General features: G+C 34.6%; 1 protein-coding gene across 1 annotated transcript in view; it reads right to left on the reverse strand.

Annotated features, from left to right (window-relative positions):
* Lrrc7 (leucine rich repeat containing 7) overlaps nucleotides 1-23243 on the reverse strand; it is a 518752-nt gene that overhangs the window by 180179 nt on the left and 315330 nt on the right. Inside the window, exon 8 of the mRNA XM_047519214.1 lies at nucleotides 450-513. Within this exon, the coding sequence (XP_047375170.1) occupies nucleotides 450-513 (64 nt within the window). The remainder of the gene's footprint in view (nucleotides 1-449; nucleotides 514-23243) is intronic.

A 23243-nucleotide genomic window follows, 5' to 3' on the forward strand; every position in this document is an offset into this window, starting at 1 on the left:
CTACCAAGCAACCTCCAAGGGAAAAAAATTTCCAGGTTTGAACTTTAGAGTTAATCAAGTCTCAATTTAATCTCTGGTCAGCCACATAATAGCTATACATGTCAGTGACCATCTTGCATTTATTTCCATAATGTTAAAAATGGCAACATGTCAAATCAGGATTAAATGAGGTTACATATGTAAAACACTTAACCTGGTGCCTGCCACCTAGTTGTTGCTCAAACTAATAATATGTCTCTGCTTCAACCCCAATAATTTTTTTTGGTGTAACCTAATATACAGTTCCTTATGGCTTACTATACAATCACTTTAACTCTCAGATTTTATTTTGTATATTTAGCAAATGCAAATGTACACTCAATGATTTAATACCTGGGGTTGCAAAGACAGTGCAAAAGAAATAATCTCCTGGAATGTATTTATCAAGTTTAGAAAATGCATTTGCTTACCAGCTCACTGAATTCATTATTGCCTAAGTCAAGTCTTTCCAACTGGGCCAGTTTGTGCATTGACCTATAACAGATAGAGAAAAATACTGTTGTGAGGCAGCATATGACACATTATTCTGAAAGACATTCCAGTCATTCCTTTGTCAGATTTACCTAGTTGTATAGTCATAAAAATGTGGGTGTTCTTCAACCAGACATAAGTTGCAAATACACAGAATGTATGCAAAATTCCAGCTGAAAACATTTAGCAGTTTACCATGATTTATAGCATTGGTTCTCAAATGCCAGTGTATGGTGGAAGTGCAGGGAAATTCTGGGAAGTTTGTTAAACACACCAGTAGGAGGCATACGAGGGGGACCCACTGACTATATTTTTAAGAATCACCACAATTTTAAGATCCAATAGATGAACTCAATCTTAGCAAAGCATTATAAAACAAGCTCTATAGTATGACACAATTTTATCATCAATCTTGTCATTTTCAACTCCCCTGAGTTTCCATTACAGACAAATTATATGTGTTGGCTCCTAAAAGTATTGACATCATGCTGCAACTGCTCTGAATAATTATAAAACCTTGGGCAAGTTTGTGTCAAAGGTACCCTAGTACACTCCCCCATATTCAATCAGCATTTCTCAACCACTCTCAAGTAAAAATATAACAGAGCGAAAGAGGGCATTTTTCTGAGAGATTTTTATCTCCCCAGCACCCAGAAAGCTGTCATTAAGTCCTACCTATACAGAAACTCACAAAGCATCATAGAATCAAATCCAAGAAATTTTAATTTCTTGGTCTTTAAAGTGCATACAGAAATTATAGGGACTTCATGAACGTTGAGTGAAATACTACTGCAATCCAGTCACTGTCGGGCCCTCAGAAATACAAAATATGTGAATTGTGTCTTTACTTGGCAACTATTATTTGGAGATTATTATGTCCAACTTGGGGTACAGCAATGAACAAATGGGTAAAAATTCCTGCCCCAAAGGACTTTACATCTGGAAGGAGAAGAATGTCAGGAAACAAATTAATTAAGTAAAACAGAATAATATATTAGATGGTTATAAATACTATGCAAAAAAACCTTAAGTAGAGGAGATGAGTAGGGAGAATGCATATGGGAATTTATTTTTAATGGGGTGATCAGGTAAGGCTTTATCAAGAGGATGAAATTTGAGCCAAGGCTTAAGGTAAATGAAGAAGCATGCAAATAGGAAGATTCTAAGGCAGAGACAGGATGTTTCTTGAGGACATCCTAGGAGACCAGCATGTCTGAACAAGAGTGGCCAAGGGGGATGAAGAGATGGTGTACTGGGGAGTTAGATCATGTGGTTTTATAGTTCAATCCTGACATTTGGCTTTGATTCTGAGTAGGATGGAGGGCCACTCAAAGGTTTGGATGAAAGAAGTGGCTTGTTTTAAAGTGATATTTGTGATTGCAGGCTTGTAAGTAGACTGAGGAGAACTAAGGTAGAAACAGGATCCAATAGGAGGTTAATGTAGTAAGGCAATTGGAAGGTGACGTTGAGTTGGGCCAGGGTGGTAGCAATGGAAATGCTAAGAAGCAGTTGGATTCTGGATAGAGGAAAGACAAGAGCCAAATATCTTGCTTATGGATTGACCATGTGGAGTGACATAAAGAAGGGTCAAGGATGACTAAAAGTGTGTTTTAGTTTGAACAATTAGAAGGATGAACATGCTATAGACTGATGAACATCAGGTGAACTCGGGTTGTAGGTAGATTGGAGGTTCAGTTTTGGAAATTTAAGTTAGAAATTTCTGTTGTGCAATCAGTTAGAGATGTCAAATAGGTTCTGAGTTCAGGGGAGAATTCCAAGAGAGATAGATAATTTGATCTTAGTAGTACAGGGATAGCATATAAAGTCTTGAAAATATAAGATCACCAAGGTAATGAGTATAGATAGGAAGATGATAGGTGTAAGAGGATTTGAGGATTTGTCAATGAAGAAGACTGTGAAGGAACTGGGGTCCTAGGAGAAAAATCAGAAGACTTGAAGTCCCGGAAGCCAAATAATGAAAACACTTTAACGAGGATGAAGTAAAAAAAATGACAAGTTACAGAAGGATGACAGAACTGACCACCTGATTTAACATGGAGATTGTGTGGATTTTGAGATCAGTTTTCCAAGTGTAAACCCTTTACTAAAATTTTCTTCTAGTTCATATACCTTTACCTATTATCTCTCTATATTACATATTTGATAAGATAAATGTTGATTTTTAAATTATCTTTCAAGTCTGAGGCATTGTTCCTATTATTAAGAGTCTCATAATCTTAAGAGGAAATCACTAAGAGAATGAACAACTTCATAGGCTCATAGGCTGCTAGAGAACACTAGGAGAGGTACATTTTCTACCTTATGGGGGTGGGAGTAGAAAATAGCAGGCTCTTATGAGGCTTCATTTTGGAGTAGTTGATCAGGCTCCAGGAGAGTCAGGGGACATGGTCATTTCAGGGTAAAATGTCAGAAAGGGAAGTTGAAAGAGATCAAGGCCCATCCAAAAAACTACAGGTTGGTAAATTTAGTAAGAAATAAAAATTAGTAAGAAATAATAAGAAAAGTAGTAAGAAAAAACAAGAAATAAAAAAGGAACATGCAGCAAAGGCCAGATCATGAGGTCATCTCAAATATCAAGCAAAGGAGTATAATTTTACTTTGAAGGAAATAAAAGCCTTTAATATTCAGGTAGGAAAGAGGTATCAGGTTTGTGTTTCAGAAAGCTCATTTGGCAGCATGGAATGGTGTGGGAAATGTCAGAGGACATATGAACAATGAGACCACATAAGAGATTATCATGTGGAAGATAACTGGAGCTGGAAATAAGGCAATGGAAAAATGGATAACATGGTAACGGATATGAAAGATACTTTGGAGAAAGACATGACTTCAGTCATTATGAGGAACAGATAGATGTGGGTCATTAAAAAAAGGAAAAGCTGGGTGCAGTGGCACATGCCTGTAATTCCAGTGACTTGGGTGGTGGAGGCAAGAGGATTGAAAGTTCAAAGCCAGTCTTAGCAACTCAGCAAGACCCTGTCTCTAAATACAATGTTAAAAAAGGGCTGGGGATGTGGCTCAGTAGTTGAGTGCCTTTGGGTTCAATTCCTGGTTTAAAAAAAAATAAAAGAAGAAGAAATCAAAGATAGTTTGTAGATTGAGTAGCAGTATGGGAATGGAATAAATTTAATGTGGAGATTGGTTGGATGCAATGAATTCTATTTTAAATATTATATTGGCTTTGACATGAATAGGAAACACTTATTAGGGAACAGTGAGTGGGGAGGGGTAAAATCTCGAATGGAAGTAAAGCTTTGAGAAATAAAAAGGTGACACTTATCTGTTTCACCTTAAGATGACTTGTCTTTTTAAACTCACATAGCATTTTCTTTCTTTTCCATGATTTACTTGGAATTTACCACATATTTTCCTGAATTGTTGGTTTTTCATAAATATATGTCTCTCTTCTTCACCCAGAACTCAAAATATGTTTCAGGATGCCTAGAAAGGTTTGTAGGGACCACCAGCAATTGAAAGAAGATTGTGAAACCTTGCCCAGCTTTGTAAGGTAAGCATATGTTTCACCTCTCACCAAATCTAGTCCAACGAATTGGTGCTTCTGATTAACAGGGGTATGTGATACTGGGTCCCATGAAGGTACCATTAGATTTTACTGATTCTGGGAATATCATGGAGTGGCAGATTCTCTCAAAATTTTCTCTGGAAATATATGCCCAACAAACAAAAGCAATGGGCACCAAATCTTGGGAGCCAAGGTATTCAAGGGACCAGATTGGCAAATGAGTGAGGAATAGTCACAGAAGCAGCAAAGTCACCTGCATTTGATTTGCCCAACTAGTCTTAGGTAACAATTATTCCAGTGAGAACCTCAATGATCTAAAGACAGAGGCTCTTCCACAATTTCCTGAATACTATTTACTCTTGGTTCTCAGTGTTGTCCAAGGAGAATATAATATGAAAATGAGAATAGGTTTTTGTTGCCAGCCTTTGTGACTAAAGACCAAAACAAAATTAATTTCATTAAGTTAAGAAAGAAATGGTATCTTGTACCTGAGTGTTCTGAAGCAAGTTTTATTAATTACAGAATTTGCCTTTTTTCTGGTTTAAATATTCTTGCTGTCTTAAATTAACTCTTGTATGATAGCCCCTACTAAAATTTTCCAATGTTTATTTTCCAAAATAGGGCCAGATCCAAATATGTCACTTTTGTTTTTATAAATAAAGCTTTATTGGAACACAGCCATTTCTTTTTGTTAACATAGAATCTATAGCTGCTTTTGTACCAAAACCACAGAATTGAGTAGTTGAGACAGACTGTGTGAATTAAAAGTCTGAAACATTTTGTGTTTCTGAGGGTCAGGTGGCACTCAAATTGAAAATTTCTCTCTAAATGTGGTCTGATTAAGACAGTGTATAAAGAAACAATTATTTTTTAGGCTACTATTAGTATTGTTTAAATTTGATTTCTTCTACAGGGAGAAGAGGTAGCCTCTATGTCATCTATAAGCCTTTTTATTTTCTTATCCTAATCTTGGGCTACTGCTTTTGAAAAATTCATAACTTCATACATGGAAACTGTACTGTAATTTTATGATACACCTTCTTACCATTCTCTACAATTTGCTAGTTCTGGGGCCTCAGGGCAGGGGGAGAGGGGCAGATTTTCCATGATGTTTTCTTAATTGTTTTTTAAGTTTAAATTATTTTATTAAAATACATTTTCTTCTATTTTATATTTATTTTATTACACTTGTATGATCCTAGTTTCCATCAAGTTTTAATTACTATTACCAGTTTCATTCTATCATTATATTATCCCATTCCTATTTTGTTTTTCTGGTGCTAAGAATTGAAACCAGGACCTTGCCCATGCTAGGCAAACATTCTGCCACTGAGCTAAATCTCTAATGCCATATTCTCCTATTTCTGAAGTTGTCTGTCTTTCCAAAACCATTACTTATATCTTTAAGATCATTAGATTCTTATTTGTTTTGTTTAAAAGATTCCATTCAATGTTCTTTCTATATTTTACACCTTGTCACTTATACGCAAGATTTTTAGATTTTAGACAGTTCATAGCCTATTGCTTTTCTTGTTTGTGTGCTAGTTACTAACTATAATCATCTTGTCAAATTGTCCCTTGAGTTTTCCTTTTAGATGGACTAATGCAATAAGTGTGTAATTTTATAAGAATACAAACAAGTAAGACTGTCAGGAAAAATAAAATAGAACTTATGGTATTTTATGTTAGCAGTGTTCTTTGTTAGTGTTCGTTCATTTACTTAGTGTGTGCTTCTTTATGGCAGGCAGTTCGTGGGCACTGGAGTAACAAAGATTTCTGAGGTGCTGAGGTTTTCAACGTTGGCATTATTGACATTTCGAGCTGGCTAATTCTTTGCTATAGGAGGTAGCATGTATGTTGTAGGATGTTCAGCACATCCTACACAGCCTGTAGTCTAAAGAGCTTATTTTCTAAATGGGAATGACCTTTAAATGAAAATTACTTTATGGGGTGATAAGTGTTAGGATAAGAGTATGTATATATTGTCAGAGGAACTCAGAAGAGGGAACAACTCACAATTCAGTAATTAGGAAAAATTTCAAGAGGTGAAATTTGTGTTGGGTTTTGGAGAATCACATATTTGCACATTTGAAAAGAAATAATGAAAATACTAAAAGAGTATATATACAGTTGAGACATGATAATTTTTTCTGATATTGCAACTTAAGGTAATAATATATGTAATATGGGCAGATAACTTCAAAGGAAGTGAAAAATTTTGGTCCAAAGGGAAAAATTCTAAATATTTCCATTTGTGTTTGTAAAGCTCAACATTCATGGCTAGGAAAAGGAGACCTCTGGGATGTAGTACTTCTCAACCTTGGCATGACTGACAGTAAGATAACTGTCTATTGTAGAGGACTATCTTCTGCATTGTAAGATGTTCAGCAGCATGTAAGGCCTGTACCTGCCAGATACTATTAGTGACATCCTACAGCTGTAATAACAGATGCCTCCAGACATTGTCAAATGTCCCTCACATTATGCATTCTTGGAGAGTGAGCATCTTATCTCCATTTGTCTACTAAGGAAGTTGGGGTTCCCAGGAGGCATGTCTTTAAGCTGGTCAAGCCGGCTGCTTCATTCATAGAGCACCCTCAGCTCTACTCCTTCATGTAAAGTAAGTATGTGCAAATCTGGATGCTACCTCTCTGTCCTCATGGGAAGCACAGTTGGCTCATTTCCCCTCACAAATGCTTGACTTCAAAGACATGAGTACCACCGTAGGTCAGGGACTTGGTTACAAGTTCAAGGCACATTCTCCATTCGTACTGCTGACAATTTGATCTTCATCTATCTGAACCAATTGTCTTGCTGATTATTTAGCTTCATTTATATGTTAACTTAGTTATCTTAAGGGAGAAGTCCTTTTTTTTCTTCCATTTTTAATTGATGCATTATGTTGTGGTTTAGATGTGGTGTCCCCCAAAAGTTCACACGTAAGACAATGCAAGAAAGTTTGGAAGAGCAATGATTGGATTATAGCCTTAACCTAATCAGTGGATTGATCCCCGATGGGATTAACTGAGTGGTAACTCGAGGCAGGTGGGGTGTGGTTGGAGGAAGTGATTCATTGGGGGTATGGCTATGGGGTTTATATTTGTATCTGGCAAGTGGAATCTCTCTCTCTCTCTGTTTCCTGGTCACCATAATGTGAGCTGCTTCCCTCTGCCACACTCTTCTGCCATGATGTTCAGCCTCACCTTGAGCCCAGAAGAATCTATGGAATGAGACTTTGAAACTGTGAGTTCTTAAATAAAATTTTTTGTCCTCTACAATTGTTCTGGTAGGGTCCTTTAGTCACAGCAGTGAAAGACCTGACTAAAACACATTATATTAATATATAATGATGAGTTTTTTTTTTTACATATTTGTTCATGCACACAATATAACAATATAATTTGGTCAGTATCATCCCATAGTATTTCCCCTTTCTCTCCTTTTCTACCTTTCCCTGGTCCCTTTTTTCTATTCTACAGATCTCGCTTCAATTTCTATGCATTCTACTCCCCATTATCCATCTTTCTTTTCCCTCTCTAGCTTCCACATATGAGAGAAAACATATGACCCTTGACTTTTTGAGTCAGGTTTTTGTCACTTAACATAACACTCTCAAGTTCCATCCATTTTCCTGTAAGTGACACAATTTCATTCTTCTTTACAACTGAGTAAAACTCTGTCATGTATATACACCACATTTTCTTTAGCTATTCAGTCACTGATGGACACATATACTGTTTCCATAATTTGTTGAGAATTCTGATGCTATAAACATGGGTATGCACATATCACTATATTATGATGATTTTAGTTATTTAGGACAAATACAGAGAGGTGGAATAGCTGGATCATATGTTGGATCCATTCCTAGAAACTGAGAAGCCTTAAAATGTTCTAGTAAAACTGATTGTGTTAATGATATTTACCAACCATATGATAGTATTAAATGATGTAGAATGAATATATATATATATATATATATCTGACTGTAATAACAAATAATATTTAATGATATGTGGTTGTACATGTAAGGTTTTGGAAATGTGTAAAATTACTGATTGTTGCTTTTATCATTACTGTTTTCTGCCTGTGATGTTCTTCCTGTAAATCTCATAGCCAGCATCTCAGAGCCAGCTCCTTTCCTCATCTCAGCTCATGTGTTTCCTCCTCAGATGATCCTTCCTCCACTTCTAAATGACATATCCTTCCTGCATTCATTTTAAATACTACTCTGTTTTATTTTCTCTTAACAATTAGCACTTCAAATTATTTTTTATTTACTTGTTACAGTTGTTTTCCTCCATCTACTAGATTTAAACTCCACATGAGCAAGCAACTTGCCAATATTTTTCACAGCATAAATCCCTCCTCAACCAGGTCTGCTAAATGAAGATATTCAAGCAGGTACAAATGAGTGATACTTTACCAATGAGAAGTTTGAATTCCAGAATATTTACAAAGATAAACTACTCAATTTCTATCCATCTATAATTAATTAATAGTTGTCAAGGAGATATCCTGATAGCCTGTTTTAATGAATACTGTAATGAACATACATTAGTGAACTTACAGTAGAATATGCATGATGGACAATGGTAGATAAAGTTGAAGTTCACCAGTCACTGGAGACCTAAATCTTGTATTTATTTCCTAACATTTCCAATAATATGTTTGAAAAATTTCAGCTGAACAGATATACTGAATGAAATTGTTAAGAAAATTTTTTTCACTTTTCTGTATTTCTGAAACAGCAACAGAACTGTATGTGAATAGTAGTTAAGGCCATGCATTCTGGATTCAAACTATTCAGAATCTGATATTCCTGAGTCTAATCAGGAATCTGGGTCCAAATCCTGATTCCACAATTTACTACCTATTTGACTTTGAATAAGCTAAATAATATCCTTGCCCCTGGTTTTCTCATCTGTTACATGAGTATGATAATAATAATCTCTATATCATAGAGTTATTGCAATGATAAAAACCTGAGACAGGTGAGCACATGGTAAATTCTCTATAAGAGTTAACTGTTAAAATAGTTAGGGAAATCTGTCAGACATCTAATTCAGAAATTGTCTAGGTCACTGTTTCTTCAAGGATTCATAGGTGTTACATGAATTTTGAAAGATTTCAGATGGTCAGTACATTTCGGCAAAGCTTGTTGTAAAAATTGCTTATTAGGTTTCTTGTTGGCAGTACTTTTCAAATAAGATACACAAATATTCATTGTGATTCTCTAACAGATGTAAACACTTAGGCTATTTCCTGTTTCTGGGATCAAGGAACATTTTGTTTTCTTTTCTGTAGAACATTTCTTAGACTAAGAACATGTTTTGCTAGACGTTTTTGTAGGTATTTTGGTTACATGATGAAACTGCATCCTTGTCCATCTCAGTCCAGGAGATCAGAGGACTACATGCTCCATGAAGACACAGCCCAGGTGTATATAAGTTTGCTATTTTGAATATTCAAGTTTGATTAGATTATACTTGTTTGTTTGTTCTACATTCTGACCTGTTCAGCTCTTACCTTGGCTCCCAATATTCACTTTAGGTTCTTGCATTCATGATTGCTTCTTTCCCTGAAAGGCCATGTGATTTTGTCATTTGGTTTATGCACTGCAACCTTACTAAAGGGAAATAATCACTTCTTACTAGAGAATTTGTGACTTGCTCAATGTTACACAAAAATCAGTGACAGGGCTGACCCACAATCTTCATCTCTTTCTGATCACTGACCAGGCATCTGAATCTGGCCTGCTTTGTTCATCTTGGTTGTTGTTTAAACAAATAATTTAATGGAAAGGATGTGTTCTATAGTTCACTATGGTCTATAGCAGGGGTCAGCAAACCTTTTCTGTATAAGGCCAGGTAGAAGATATTTCAGGCTCTGTGGTCCAAGTTTGGGCTACTTAATTGTGCCATTCTAGCACAAAAGCAGCCATAGAGATATGTTAACAAATGACATGACTGTGTTTCAATAAATCTTAATTTATAAAAACAGGCATTCAGATTTGGACAAGAAGCCATCGTTTCCTAGCCCCTAGTTTATACCAGTTCTTGAGATCTTATATCTGGATGACTTATGGATGTAGGCTACAAGCCCAGCCACTAAAAATATTGAAGTTTTCAAACTTATGAACAAATATATGACAGATAAATTAAGGACTAAGAATATTTATTATTAGGAAGTTGCTACTCAATAACTATATTTATTTTTTGAAGTCTTCATTTATTAGAGTGCATATTACTAGCATCCAGAAAAATTTGCTCTCAATGCTGTCATTTTGGTTGCATTTATTAAAATTAAGTACTTTTTATCAAATTATTTCTTTATAGCATTTATCCAATTGCAAAGATTCCTGCTGGAGCAGTGGTGGAAAATAATGCAGTATCTTGATGCATCTGTCACTTTCATAAAATTGTACAATCTATGATTTTCTTTTTATCAGATTCAGAGGTTTTATCTATTCAAATGTACAATTACCTCTGAAACCACATAAAGTGGCAGGAGTATTAAATTCCCAGTGCCATAACTTGAGTTTGCTGACTTGCAGGATTTTGCAAATTTTTGGCATGGACTTATGCATTTCTGCTTTTAACTTGTCTTTCAAATATGCTCAGACACTTTCTCCAATTAAGGGATGTCCATGGCACAAGGACAGAAAAACTCCTCTCAGTTGTTTCTCTCTCAGTGAAACCTAGGGAAGGAATTTTTCACTTTGCTTAGTCTGTGTACCAACTGTAGTGGATGTTTGTATTTTATAATTTAGGCCTGACAATTTCACATTATAATTTTCTCCGCTTGTTGATAATTTGTCTCTTTAAATAAACTCCGTATTTTAAGTATTTTTTTTTTAGCAGCATGGGTGCTAATGTGTAGAAAGCCCAGGAATTAATATTCTTTAAAGATGAAACTATTGGCATACCTTATTACTACATGTAATGTAGTATAACAAACCAGGAAATAAGATTATTTTTGAAAGCAAATAAAATATAAATTTCCTTAATCAAATGTTTTATGTAAAAATTTTCTCCTGATTATTACTACATCTTGAAGAAATGTCACAATTATGGTTTTTATGTATTCGTCATCATTTAACCCAACCTCCCCCTGAGAACAACAAAATAAAATGTCATATGAGCTTCTGGTATCCTCCCAGAAGATACATAACAAATTAAACATCTATTATTTTATTGAAGAATATTGGGAAGAACTAATCTTTCAGACTAGTTTGTTAAAAATGCTTATCCCTTAAGATATTCCTCTGTGGAGTATTTAAATTATTAGAATAAATATTTGAAATACATAATTTGCATCAAGTTGTCACATATTTTGAATATTTCCTTAGGATTTTTTTCATTTAAATATTCATTATTTTGTAAGTTTAGGTTAATTTTGTGAAGTCTTACTGGAAAAGTTTTCTCTCCTTTAATTTCTTATCTCAAGTTTAATGCACAACATGAAGAAAAAAAGGTTCTATAAAACAAAACTCACAAGTGACCTCTCAAGAACACTTCAATTTATTTGGTAAGATGTACTTGTTGAATAAAATAGAAAAATTAAATTGTCAAATTGTACCTTAAGAACAAGAACCATCTATGTGACAAATTTTGCACTACTTCATTTAATAAAGGATCTAATTAAGTTGAGAGGCATGACTATACTGTCTCTGAAGCCTTCTTGGGTTTATAAACAAAATAAATTATTCATTTACCCTGTGCCTGAATTTTACCACTGACCAAAAATTATTAATTCATGAAAATACAGTAAAGATGTAATGATGCCTGTCAGGTTTATAGAGCTTTTTGTGGGGGAAAAGGTGCCATGTAATCAGGAACTTTGGTAATTATCTCTTAGGAGGTCTACACTGCAGGAACTGGAGTGCCTACCTTGCTCTCTGCAGCAGTCCAGTCAAAAGGTTATGAGAAACATAATCAACTGTGAATATGCTCCTTTTGACTAGAACAAATGGCAATCTACATTATAGGCCCATGAAGAGATTTTTGAATGAAACTGAGACACACTTAATGCAGAAATTGTGCTCTTTTAGGACTCTATGGATTACAGAGCAGGGGATAACAAGAACATGTTCCTTTCCTAAGAGACTCATTTAAAACACATGTGTATGTGCATACATGCACATTCACACAAACAGGTGTGTTAGGATTATTGTTTCCTGGCTGTATATCATAGAAAAATGTATAACTTGTTATATAAAGCATTCTGAATATTAAGATTAGTATACTTTTACATAGACATTAGATTGTTGATACCATAATTATAATGAATAACAGAAATAACTTGTGATTAACATGTTAGAGAGTTTGAACTTGAGAGGATAAGGGACTTGGGAAATAACGAGCCAAGGTGGCACATTATTTGTGCCATGATAGTCTTTCCCCCTTCCTTGCCAGCAGAACCTATTTGTCTCAGACTGGAAATGCCAGATCTTCACTGACCAAACCATCTTTGTAAGTAGGAAGTGCACACATGACTCAGTTCTGGGCACTGCAACAGGAAGAGGAATCTGCTGGGAGAGATTCTGAGAAAGATTTTCTCTCCCTGATTTCAGAAACATGAAAACTTTCCCCCCTGTTCCCCTTCCTTCCTCTTCTTTTGTGGTTGAATGGGAACATGATGTATGGAGTTGTGGCAGACACTGCATCCATGAGGTAACAGGTTCAAGGATGAAAGTCAATGTTCTGGGGATAATGGTACAGAAACAAAAAAAGCCCACGCTTTTCAGCTTAAATTTCAACTTGAATCATTAAGTGATTAAGCTACTGAACTGACTTGGTATTGTTTTCCTTGAAACTTTGTTGTAGTAAAGAATATGCCTACTATTATAACCTACTAATACCTACTATTACTCAGAATTAGGTTATTTATAGTCGAAAACATGTTTCCTGATACACTTGCAATTAGGGGCCTGTAAGAGGGTCATATTGTTTGTTGGTGACAGAGCTAAAACAAAAACTGTTCACTGAACAGAGGTCCTTGAAAGTGAGAAAACACACATTAAAAAAAAGAAAGAAAATCCTGCTTTATATTTTGAGTTTTAGTATATGTTAAACAACAAATAAATAAATAATTGAACATTTTTATTGTCAATTAGAAAAAATAATTTGATAATATAAAAATTAAAAATATAAGGAAAGCTTAACTAAATTAACAAGTAAATGAATAAGTTACTATTTTAAGTACAAAAATGCTTTGGGGATCATGGAAAACAACATAATTTAAAAATAACTAGAAAATAAATAGCAATGAATTTATATATTTTTTATGTTAATGATAAAGTTAGGTTAAAAAAAAAGACTTTCTACAAATCATGTAATATTCAGAGTACCATTTGCTTCTCCTTCCCACATTTGACTTTTCTAGTTTCTAATTTTGATAATCTCACTTTCACAAATTATTCTGTGGATTTTTGTATTTTTTCTAATATTTTATCTTTCTGCTTTTCAGAAGTCATGTTTGTATATATGGCCAGTTTCTTTGGCTTTTTATTACTGCATAGTTTCAGAAATAATGATGTTAATATTTTTTAATCCATATTGTTCTTTTCTATTTGTTACATCTTCAAAGTAAAGGATTTCATAATTCTTTTTCTCTAAGTTGTTTTTCCTTAAAATAAAATTTGCATGAGCTGCAATTTAGTATTTTTGACTTGACACCATTAGTTCTATGTCAAGGTAGCTATTCCTTAGATTCTTCCCTTGCCCTTGAGTGTTAAAACTTTTATTACTGGTATGCTTGTTAATAATATCTATTGATAAATTATAATTAGATTTTATCTAATAATTGAAATGATGTGTGCTTTAAGCAGCATAAGATCATTTATAATGGCAATTTATACAAATTCATACAAATTTTATACAATTATTCAAATTTTATACAATTTATACAAATTTTACTTAGAATAAGTTTTGAATTGGCCTTACCAGGACCAATTTTTCCTACGCATATAATGTAGCATAAAGATTATCACGCTAAAATGATTATAATAATCAGAACGTAGAAGTTGTGAAATACAGTGTAATAGGATAGCCATCAGAAATAATGGACTGTACAATAAAAATAACAATGGATTAGAAAGTCACTTGAAATGAGACCATTGTGAAATGTGTTTATAATGAAAACTCATTTTAGTCATAGAACTGGAAAAGACAATGAAGTCAATTGCATTATTTCTTATAGGTAATTATATTTATGAAAAAATAATCTTGCTTTAAAATAGTCATAAGATGAGCCGTGGCTTCTTAAGAAAAATTATATTCCTGAAAAACAGAATTTTAATTGAGGAAAGATTAACTTTTTCAATATGACAAAACACTTGGCCAACTGCCCAAGGTGGAAGAAAGGTCTGACTCCCGAAATCTTTGTCGCTGTGGACAAAACAAGCTGATCATCTGAACCGTTATTTTTTAGTTTTTTCACTACTCAGATACTTCACTGCATAAATTTTCATAAATAAAACCTTTTAAATTCATTGGCCAAATAAATTTTTTTTCCTTAATTTAACAAACATCTTTTGAGTACACACTAGATGCTAGGAACTAGGCTAATAGTTGAGACTAAGATATGGCCATGGTCTGCAGGTACCTCACAATCTAGTAGAATCCTTATAAAAGGTTCCCATTAATAGCAACAATAGTTACTATGAGAACTTATTTTGAGAGTGACAGCAACTCAAGGATTAACAAAAGGGCACAGCCTTTGCCTTGATGGACCTTGAATTCTATTAGGGAATTCAGAAATTAAATAATTATGAAATTATGTTTTAATTTATTGTGATTGGGATTTACTCAACCCAGAAGAAGTCATAGATCTGTGAGAACTTGTAATTCAGGGCCTGACCTAGAAAAGGCTTCATATAAGATATTAGAATTAGGGTTTAAGATATAAAGAGTTCACCAGATACAGAAAGAGGAAAGGAAATTCCAAGTAAAGAAAATGATAACATCAGCACTCACCTAGGTATTAAAAAATTTGGTACATCCTAGAAGTACCAGAATATTAGAAGTAGCAGAATATTTTCTCAATAAAATTCTATGCAATATGGAGAGTATTAGAGGAGTTTTGTTTTCTTAACATTAATGCCCATGAAAGACATAAAGAATTCTTTGTCAAGAGCAATTCACCTCTTGGAGAAATATGGTTCTGAAAATTATTCCCCTGTCAAGCTACAGTAGGTCATGTTCCCAGGGTCAAACCAAATTCAACTTCCAGACTGTAAGCAAAGCCTTGCTCTGAGGGATGGAGAGCACCTATGTTGCCAAACTAGAAGACAAAGCCCAATTTCCTTCTGAGCAAAGGGCTGAGTATCAAAATGCAGCAATGGTAGGAAAAAAACTTTCCTCTCCTGTCCCTGTTTTGATGAACATTAACAAAATTCTTCCAACTGCCTCAAATAATAGAAAACCTAGAAGCCATTCTACACATTTTTTTTTTTTCTATCACACTCCAAATAAGTCAGTTAAGAACTGCTGTTTAGGGGCTAAGGTTGTGGCTCAGTGGTAGAGTGCTTGCCTAGAATGTGTGAGGCACTAGGTTCAATTCTCAGCACCACATATAAGTAAATGAATAAAATAAAGGTCCAACAATATTTAAAAAAACAACAACGAACAAACAAAAAACCCCTGCTGTTTATCCTACCTCCATTGTATCTCTTAAATGTGTGCTCACTTTAAATTTCGTCTGTTTAGCCCATCTTACCTCCGGGACTGTGATAACACAGGCATTTTTAGTAGTCTCATTACTAATCTTCCTGCCTCTGTTTTCAGCAATTTTCAATCTGTACATCGTTTTTAATCAGGTAATCCTCCAAATCATCTGATCATGTCATTTCTGGGCTCAGAAATCAAATTATTTCAGGAAAAGATCCAAGTTTCTCAACACTGCCTCCAAAGTACCTTATAATTTGATAACAGCTTAACTTTCTGGTTTTATTGCCTATAAAACCCTATACATAGTATGATCTACAGCCTTCCTGAGCCACTTACACTATCCTAATTGAGCTAGGTTCTCCTATGGGGGCCGTTCTCTGGTTAACTTAGTTTTGGAGGTCAAGAGTTTAAACATAGTTCTATTAAATACATTTCAGAGATCTTCTTGGATTAAAAACTCGAAATTGGGAATAATTGCATTTTTATGAGGAATTGCTGAGGAAAATATTTATTATGAGTTGGCCTCTTGGAAGAATCTTATATATTGTCAAAAAGGTGAATTTTTATAGATCAAAAACAAAGAAAACAAAACTGATGCTCTTGGTTTGTATGCAACCAATGAAGGCTCTCATGTGAAGTTAACCAATAGATAATGACATTTACAAACAAAAATAGCATGGTATTGGCATCAAAATAGATACGAAGACCAACAGAATAGAAGACAGAGAGACAAAAAACACATAGATGTAGTTTTCTAATACTTGACAGGCACCAAAACACAGATTGGAGAAAGGATAGTCTTTTTAACAAGTGGTGCAGGTAAAATTGGTCATCCATATGTAGAAGAATGAAATTAGATCCCTCTCACCCTACACAAAAGTTAACTCAAAGTAGATCAAAGACCTAGGAATTAGACCAGAAACTTCACAACTTCTAGAAAAAGAACATAGGCTCAACACTCCATTGTATTTACTTAGGCATCAACTACCTTAACAAGAAAAGTACAAGAAATAAAATCAAGAATCAATAACTGGGATAATAAATATGGGCCAGGAGGTGGGGGAAAAATATGCTCATACATTATCAGTGGGACTGCAAATTAGTTACAAACACTTTGGAAGTCAGTATGGTGTTTCCCCCAAAACTAGAAATGGAACCACTATATGACCCAGCTATACTGCTCCTTGGTATTTATTCAAAAGAACTAAAGCAGCATAATGTAGTGATACAGGCACATCAATGTTTATAGCAGTGCAATTCACAATGACTAAGTTATGGAACCTGTGTAGGTGCCTATCGACAGATAAATGGATTAAGAAAATGCAGTACATATATACAATGGAGTTTTACTCAGTCATGAAGAAGAATGAAACTATGATATATGCTGATAAATGGATGAAATTGGAGAATATCATGCTAAATGAAATAAGCCAAACTCAGAAAGTCAAGGGTTAAATATTTTCTCTCATATATGGAAGCTAGACCAAAATAAGGGGGAAAAAATGGGGATGTGTGTGATTCCATTAAAATAGAAGGGAGATCTGTGGAAAAGAGGAAGGGGATAGTGGGGGAGGAAGGAGGAAAGAGAAAAGGAAGAAATTGTACAATAAAATTGATTAAATTATGCTATGTACATATATGAATATACTATAGGGAAATCCATCTTTATAGCTATAAAGCACTAATTTATAAAACTATAAAAAAATAAAAGGAAAAGCAGTAGAGAAATGGGAAGTAATGGGGACTTAAGTAGAACAAATTATATTCCATTCAGGTGTGAGTATGTCAAGATGAACCCCACTATTATGCATAATTATAATGAAGTAATAAAAACATAAAAAATAAAATAAAAATAAAGGTATAGATCGAGAAGGATATATATTCATATATAAAGATTTACTTCTAAAAATATCTAAAATCTAAGTTATGTGTGGCAAAATCAATACATATATAAGCATATATGAACAAAAAATACATTTGATAAGCAAAACATGTTTATATCTACATGTGTATGTTTATATGTGTGTACCCAGGTCATAAACATAATAATGTGTAACAAGTTGCTATACTTAAATGCAAGATAGAATTTCTATTAGCAAAGAAGAATAAAAGTTTGGTTTCACCTGAAAAAGGAACTCTATGGGATGGGTATGTAACTCAGTGGTACAGCACTTGCCTAGTATGGGGTGAGGCCCTGGGTTCAGTCTACAGCACCACAAAAAAACAATACCAAAATATTATATGAAGATATTTACCCTAGGACATCAATGCAAAAAAATGAAGTAGTAGGTGAAATCTGTCACTATTTCCTTATTTAAAAGCTATTAAAATAGACAGATTCTGAGTTTTAGTATTACTCTAAACTAAATGGGAAACACTATTATTATAACTTCTAATGCCACAAGATGTGTCCTGAATCAATCAAAACCATCAGTTCTTCTTTGTCTATACTGGTCAAGTGGGTGATAGATTTACATCAATAATGTTTCTTATTAAGCAGGAGATTGATAGTTCAGAGGCCAAATCTGGCCCACTGTCCTTTTTCATACAACCTTTAAGTTAGGAATGGCTTTGACATATTTAAATAGTGAGGAAAAAAAAATCAAAAGAAGAATACTGTTTTATGATATGTGACGACGATATCAAATTTAACTTTAGTGTTCATAAATAACATTTTATTGGAATATAACTGTCTTAGTCTGTTTGTTCTTCTGTAACAGAATACCAGGGGTAGGGTAACATTAAAAAAAAATAATTTCCCACATTTCTGGAGGCAGGAAATTCAAGATCAAAGTGCCAGCATCTGGTTTGGGTCTTTTTGCTGGTGAGGGTAGAAGAGCCATGTGAGGACTTAGTAGCTCTGAGTCTTGGCAGGAGGCATAGCTTGGGAGCATGAAAGGAAAAGGCAGCCCTGAGAGCTCATACCTAGACCACAGTGTTTCCCTGCTTGTCATAGCAATTCCACAAAACAGAACTCTGGTTGAGGACTCTTCATGACCACGATGAAAAAAACAAAAACAAACAAATAAGACAACTGCATAAATATATCTGAACAGAGATCAAAGTAAAGACTTTATGCCTCTCTAGTAATGTGAGAGCTACGGCTTCTTCTCTAATGATAACTTCAGTTCTTTTCTATTCCTCTTATTACACAGGTAAAAAAAAAAAAAAAACACTGATATTTCCAATAGGAAAAATGCATCAATTCTAGAGAATACCCAATCCAAAGTAGGTAATTCCTTTTCTGAACCCTTTCCCAAATCATCTATGAAATTCTTTCCTAACTCCCTCTTACTGAGATGTTCCATAGCTCTCCATGGCATGCCATCTCTCTTGTAGCAGTGACTAATAAACCTAATGTGAGTGAATTGGTATATCTAGTGGCCTTTCCTTGGTGAATATTCACTTCTCTCTTTTTAAAAAGCAGATACTTGACTTTGAAGCCTCTCTGGAGTCTGTGAATTGGTACCCCAGTTATACTAGCAGACAGATCCTCCTTACTCTTTAAGGATGCTCTCTGTGGCAGCTACTGCCCATGGGGAATTGATCATGGCTCAAGCAGTAGTAGCAGCAGTGGTGACAGCAAGAGACTGCTGGTGTCTGGTGCAGGAGCAGGGTCACTGACCAGCGCTGGCAGGGTGCCAGTGCAAACTGTGGCATTGCTGTTTGGTGTTGGCAATGATGTTTTATGCAGCACTGTGCTTTTTAAACTGCTTTTGCTTGGTTTCTATTACTGGTTGTCTTGCAGTCAATTCTTTCATTCATTTGGTTTCCTCTCATTAGTCCTTTTCAGCTTAAGTCTTACAGAACGGTGTTTGACAGGAACCCTACGCAACTTCATGTATTTGATGACTGTGGAATATAACTCTCTAGCTACAGATGGGCTTCCAAGTTTCAGGTCTGAGTTTCTTATTATTTACAAAACAGTTCTACTTAAATATGCCACATGTACTTCCAATTTATCAGGTTGAAAACAAAATTAGTCATCTTCCCTGACCTTCTCTATTTCCTTCCTGTGTTGCTGATTAAAACAGACACTTGTGAGCTATTCCTTTCTCCACGATGGAGCCGTATGAATTCTTCTCTCCCTGAATCTCATGTCTTATCTCCATAGCCATCTTCATAGCTCTAGTTCAGAACTTCAGTTTTTTCTACCATGATTGACTGCCATGGCTTTGCTCAGGGGTTACCTTATATCCATTCTGCCCTATATATTCACTCTCCGTGAAGTAGTCAAACAAAGGTGTCTAAAAGGAAAATGCCAGATGTATAAAAACCCTCTTTAGGTTTCCCTTTGTCAGAGGATATTTCCTCCAGAATGAAAATCCACATGATACTGGACCTTCAAGAACTGTTCAGAAATGCTCTTGAGTTAAAATTATCAGGGCGTGTTCAGTTGTGCTACATGGAATGTGTACTGGTATTAATGCTTCCACCTAATAGACATTAATTTTGGTCTCTACTTTTTACTTATTTATTTTTGGTGCTGGGGGTTGCTTTATTCCCCAGTACTTTTTATTTTATTTTATTTTTTTTGAGACAGGGCTCGCTCAGTTGCTAAAGGCCTTGCTAATTTGCTGAGGCTGGCCGAATTTGTAATCCTCCACCTCAGCCTCCTGAGTCACTGGAATTAAAGGCATATGCCACCAGGCCTGACTCTTTTTTTTGTCTCTATTTTATGCAGAAAGTGATTCTGCTAAAAGGTATTTAAAGATTTAAAATCCTTTGCCATCATTGTTGGTATCACATGCCACAGTGTATAAGTTGATCCTATGAAGCATTCATCGTTCAGCAAATATTTATTAAACACTGACCATATGCAAGACTGTATTCTAAGAGATAGGAAGACAGACAAAAATAAAACAGTTTCTGCCACCATTCTAGTGGGGAGAGATATATAAGAAGGAAAAAAACCCCATAAATCCATTATATAAAATGGTGGTAGTTGCTAGAAAATAAAGAATGAGAATGATAGAGCCTATGGAAAAGTCTGCAATTTCATATAAAATGTTCAAAGAAAGCCATTTTGAAAAGCTAACACTTTATCCAAGTTCTACAGGAAGGGACAAAACATGACAACTAATATAACATATATAAACACAGAAGACTACTGGATAGAAGCCTGAGTTCTGCAGTCAGACTGCCGGGGATCACTTTTGAGTTCTGTCACTTACTAACCATGTGGTCTCGGGCAAGATACTCAACATCTCTGTACCTAAATTTCTGTTTGTAAAAGGAATGAGGGTATTGCTGAGCTGTGCATCTTAAACAGAGCACAGATCAAGTACTTAATAATATGCTATTATTATTTTGAAAAGTAGATGCCAGAAAACAAAGCATTAGGATAGGAAGAAAAAATTTCAATAGCACAGAACCTAATCAACAACTTATAGACAGTAGAGAAACAAAAGTCTCTAGTTGAAATCAAATTACGAAGATTCTGAGGGTAACCTTAGATTAGATGCATAAGCAACCACCAAGAATGTTTCATATCATTCAAAAAGGAATTTATTGAATATGTACCATGTACCAACCACCATCCCAGAGTGGGCACAGATATACAAGAGTTAGATATTATCTTCTTTTTCAGAATGTTTATAATGTCATTGTAATAAGAACTGCATATGGCAAAATTTGCAATTGCAGTAAAAGATATAAAGGCAGCAGTATAAAAACAGTGAGGCTACTATGGGAAGAGATAACTGAGGTAGTTAGGCCATGAACTAGGAAGCCGACATGCTAGGCAGACTATGGATAGAAAACTAGATGAATCTCAACCTATTCATTAGCCTCTTTTTTAACTTTTAATCAGTGTATTAGATACCAATTAGAGAATATGAATCAGAAATTTAATGCTTATTGAATTTTCATATATTGAACAGGTTACCTATATAATCAACACCAAGAAAAAGAAACAAAACATTATCAGAGTCCCGAAGCAGCCCCCTTCAGGCACTGGTCACACTTCACCACATTCCAGAGGATAGCTGGTATTACAAATTCTGATAGTACAGGACAATTTTCCCTATGCTATACAAATGAAAACATACATATCATTTACACCTGACTTTTCCCTCAACATTCATACAAAGAACTATATGTAAAATTTTCCGCAGCCTATTTATAATAGCCCAAACCTGGGAGAACATACCCAAATATCCATCAAAAAGGAAAAGAGTAAACAACCCTGGTATATTATACAGTGGAATAATATTCAACATTAAAAATCAATATACATTACAGCATGGGTAAATCTCAAAATGATTATCCTTAATGAATGAAGGCAGACATAAAAAGAAGATATGATGTATGATTATATTTACATAAAGTTCTAGCAAATTCAAACTGACCTATAGTCACAGAAAACAGAATGATAGGTGTTGGGGAAGGAATTCAGTGACAAATGTTAGGAGGACACTTTTGGGGATGATGGATTAGTTCATTACTTTGATTGTGGTGCTTTCACTGTGTGCATATATTTCCAAACTTAATAAATTATACACTTTTTCCAGACTTATATAGGATTAACTAGTATATCCAAAACTATATAAAATAATGCATATAATTTGCTGATATTGTGCATATGTATACACTTACATAATAAACATATCCATCATCCCATTTTCAATAGCCTCAAAAAATACTTGGGAATCGATATAAAAAAAGAGGTGAAAGACCTCCACAATGAAAACTACAGAACACTGAAGAAAGAAATTGAATAAAATCTTAGAAGATGGAAAGAGCTCCCATGTTCTTGGATAGGCAGAATTAACATTGTCAAAATGGCCATACTACCAAAAGTGCTACACAGATTTAATGTAATTCCTATTAAAATTCCAATGATATTCTTTGTAGAAACAGAAAAAGTAGTCATGAAATTCATTTGGAAAAATAAGAGGCCCAGAATATCCAAAGCAATCCTTAGTGAGAAAAGTGAACTAGGAGGTATCACAATACCAGAACTATTATACTACAGAGCTATAGTAACAAAAACAGTATGGTATTGGCATCAAAACAGACAGGAAGACCAATGGAACAAAATAGAAGACACAGAGAAAAATCCACATAAATACAGTTATCTCATACTTGACAAAGGCACCATAAACATACATTGGAAAAAAGAGATAGCCTCTTCAACAAATAGTGCTAGGAAAACTGGAAATTCATATGTAACGGAGTGAAATTGGACCCTTATTGCTTGCCCTTCACAAAACTCAGTGCAAAGTGGATCAAGGGCCTAGACATTAGACCAGAGACCCTGTGCCTATGAAAAGAAACTATAGGCCTGACTTTCCATCATGTTGTCTTAGGAACCAACTTTCTCAACAAAACTCCTAAAACACAAGAAGTAAAATCAAGAACCAATAAATGGGACAGTATCAAACTAAAACCCTTCTTCATAGCAAAGGAAACAATCAAGAATGTGAAGAGAGAGCCTACAGAATGGGCGAAAATCTTTACCACTTGTATCTCAGAGCACTAATCTCCAGGATATACAAAGAACTCAAAAAAATTAA

The sequence above is a fragment of the Sciurus carolinensis genome, chromosome 1, assembly GCF_902686445.1.
Source record: "Sciurus carolinensis chromosome 1, mSciCar1.2, whole genome shotgun sequence".
NCBI lineage: Eukaryota > Metazoa > Chordata > Mammalia > Rodentia > Sciuridae > Sciurus > Sciurus carolinensis.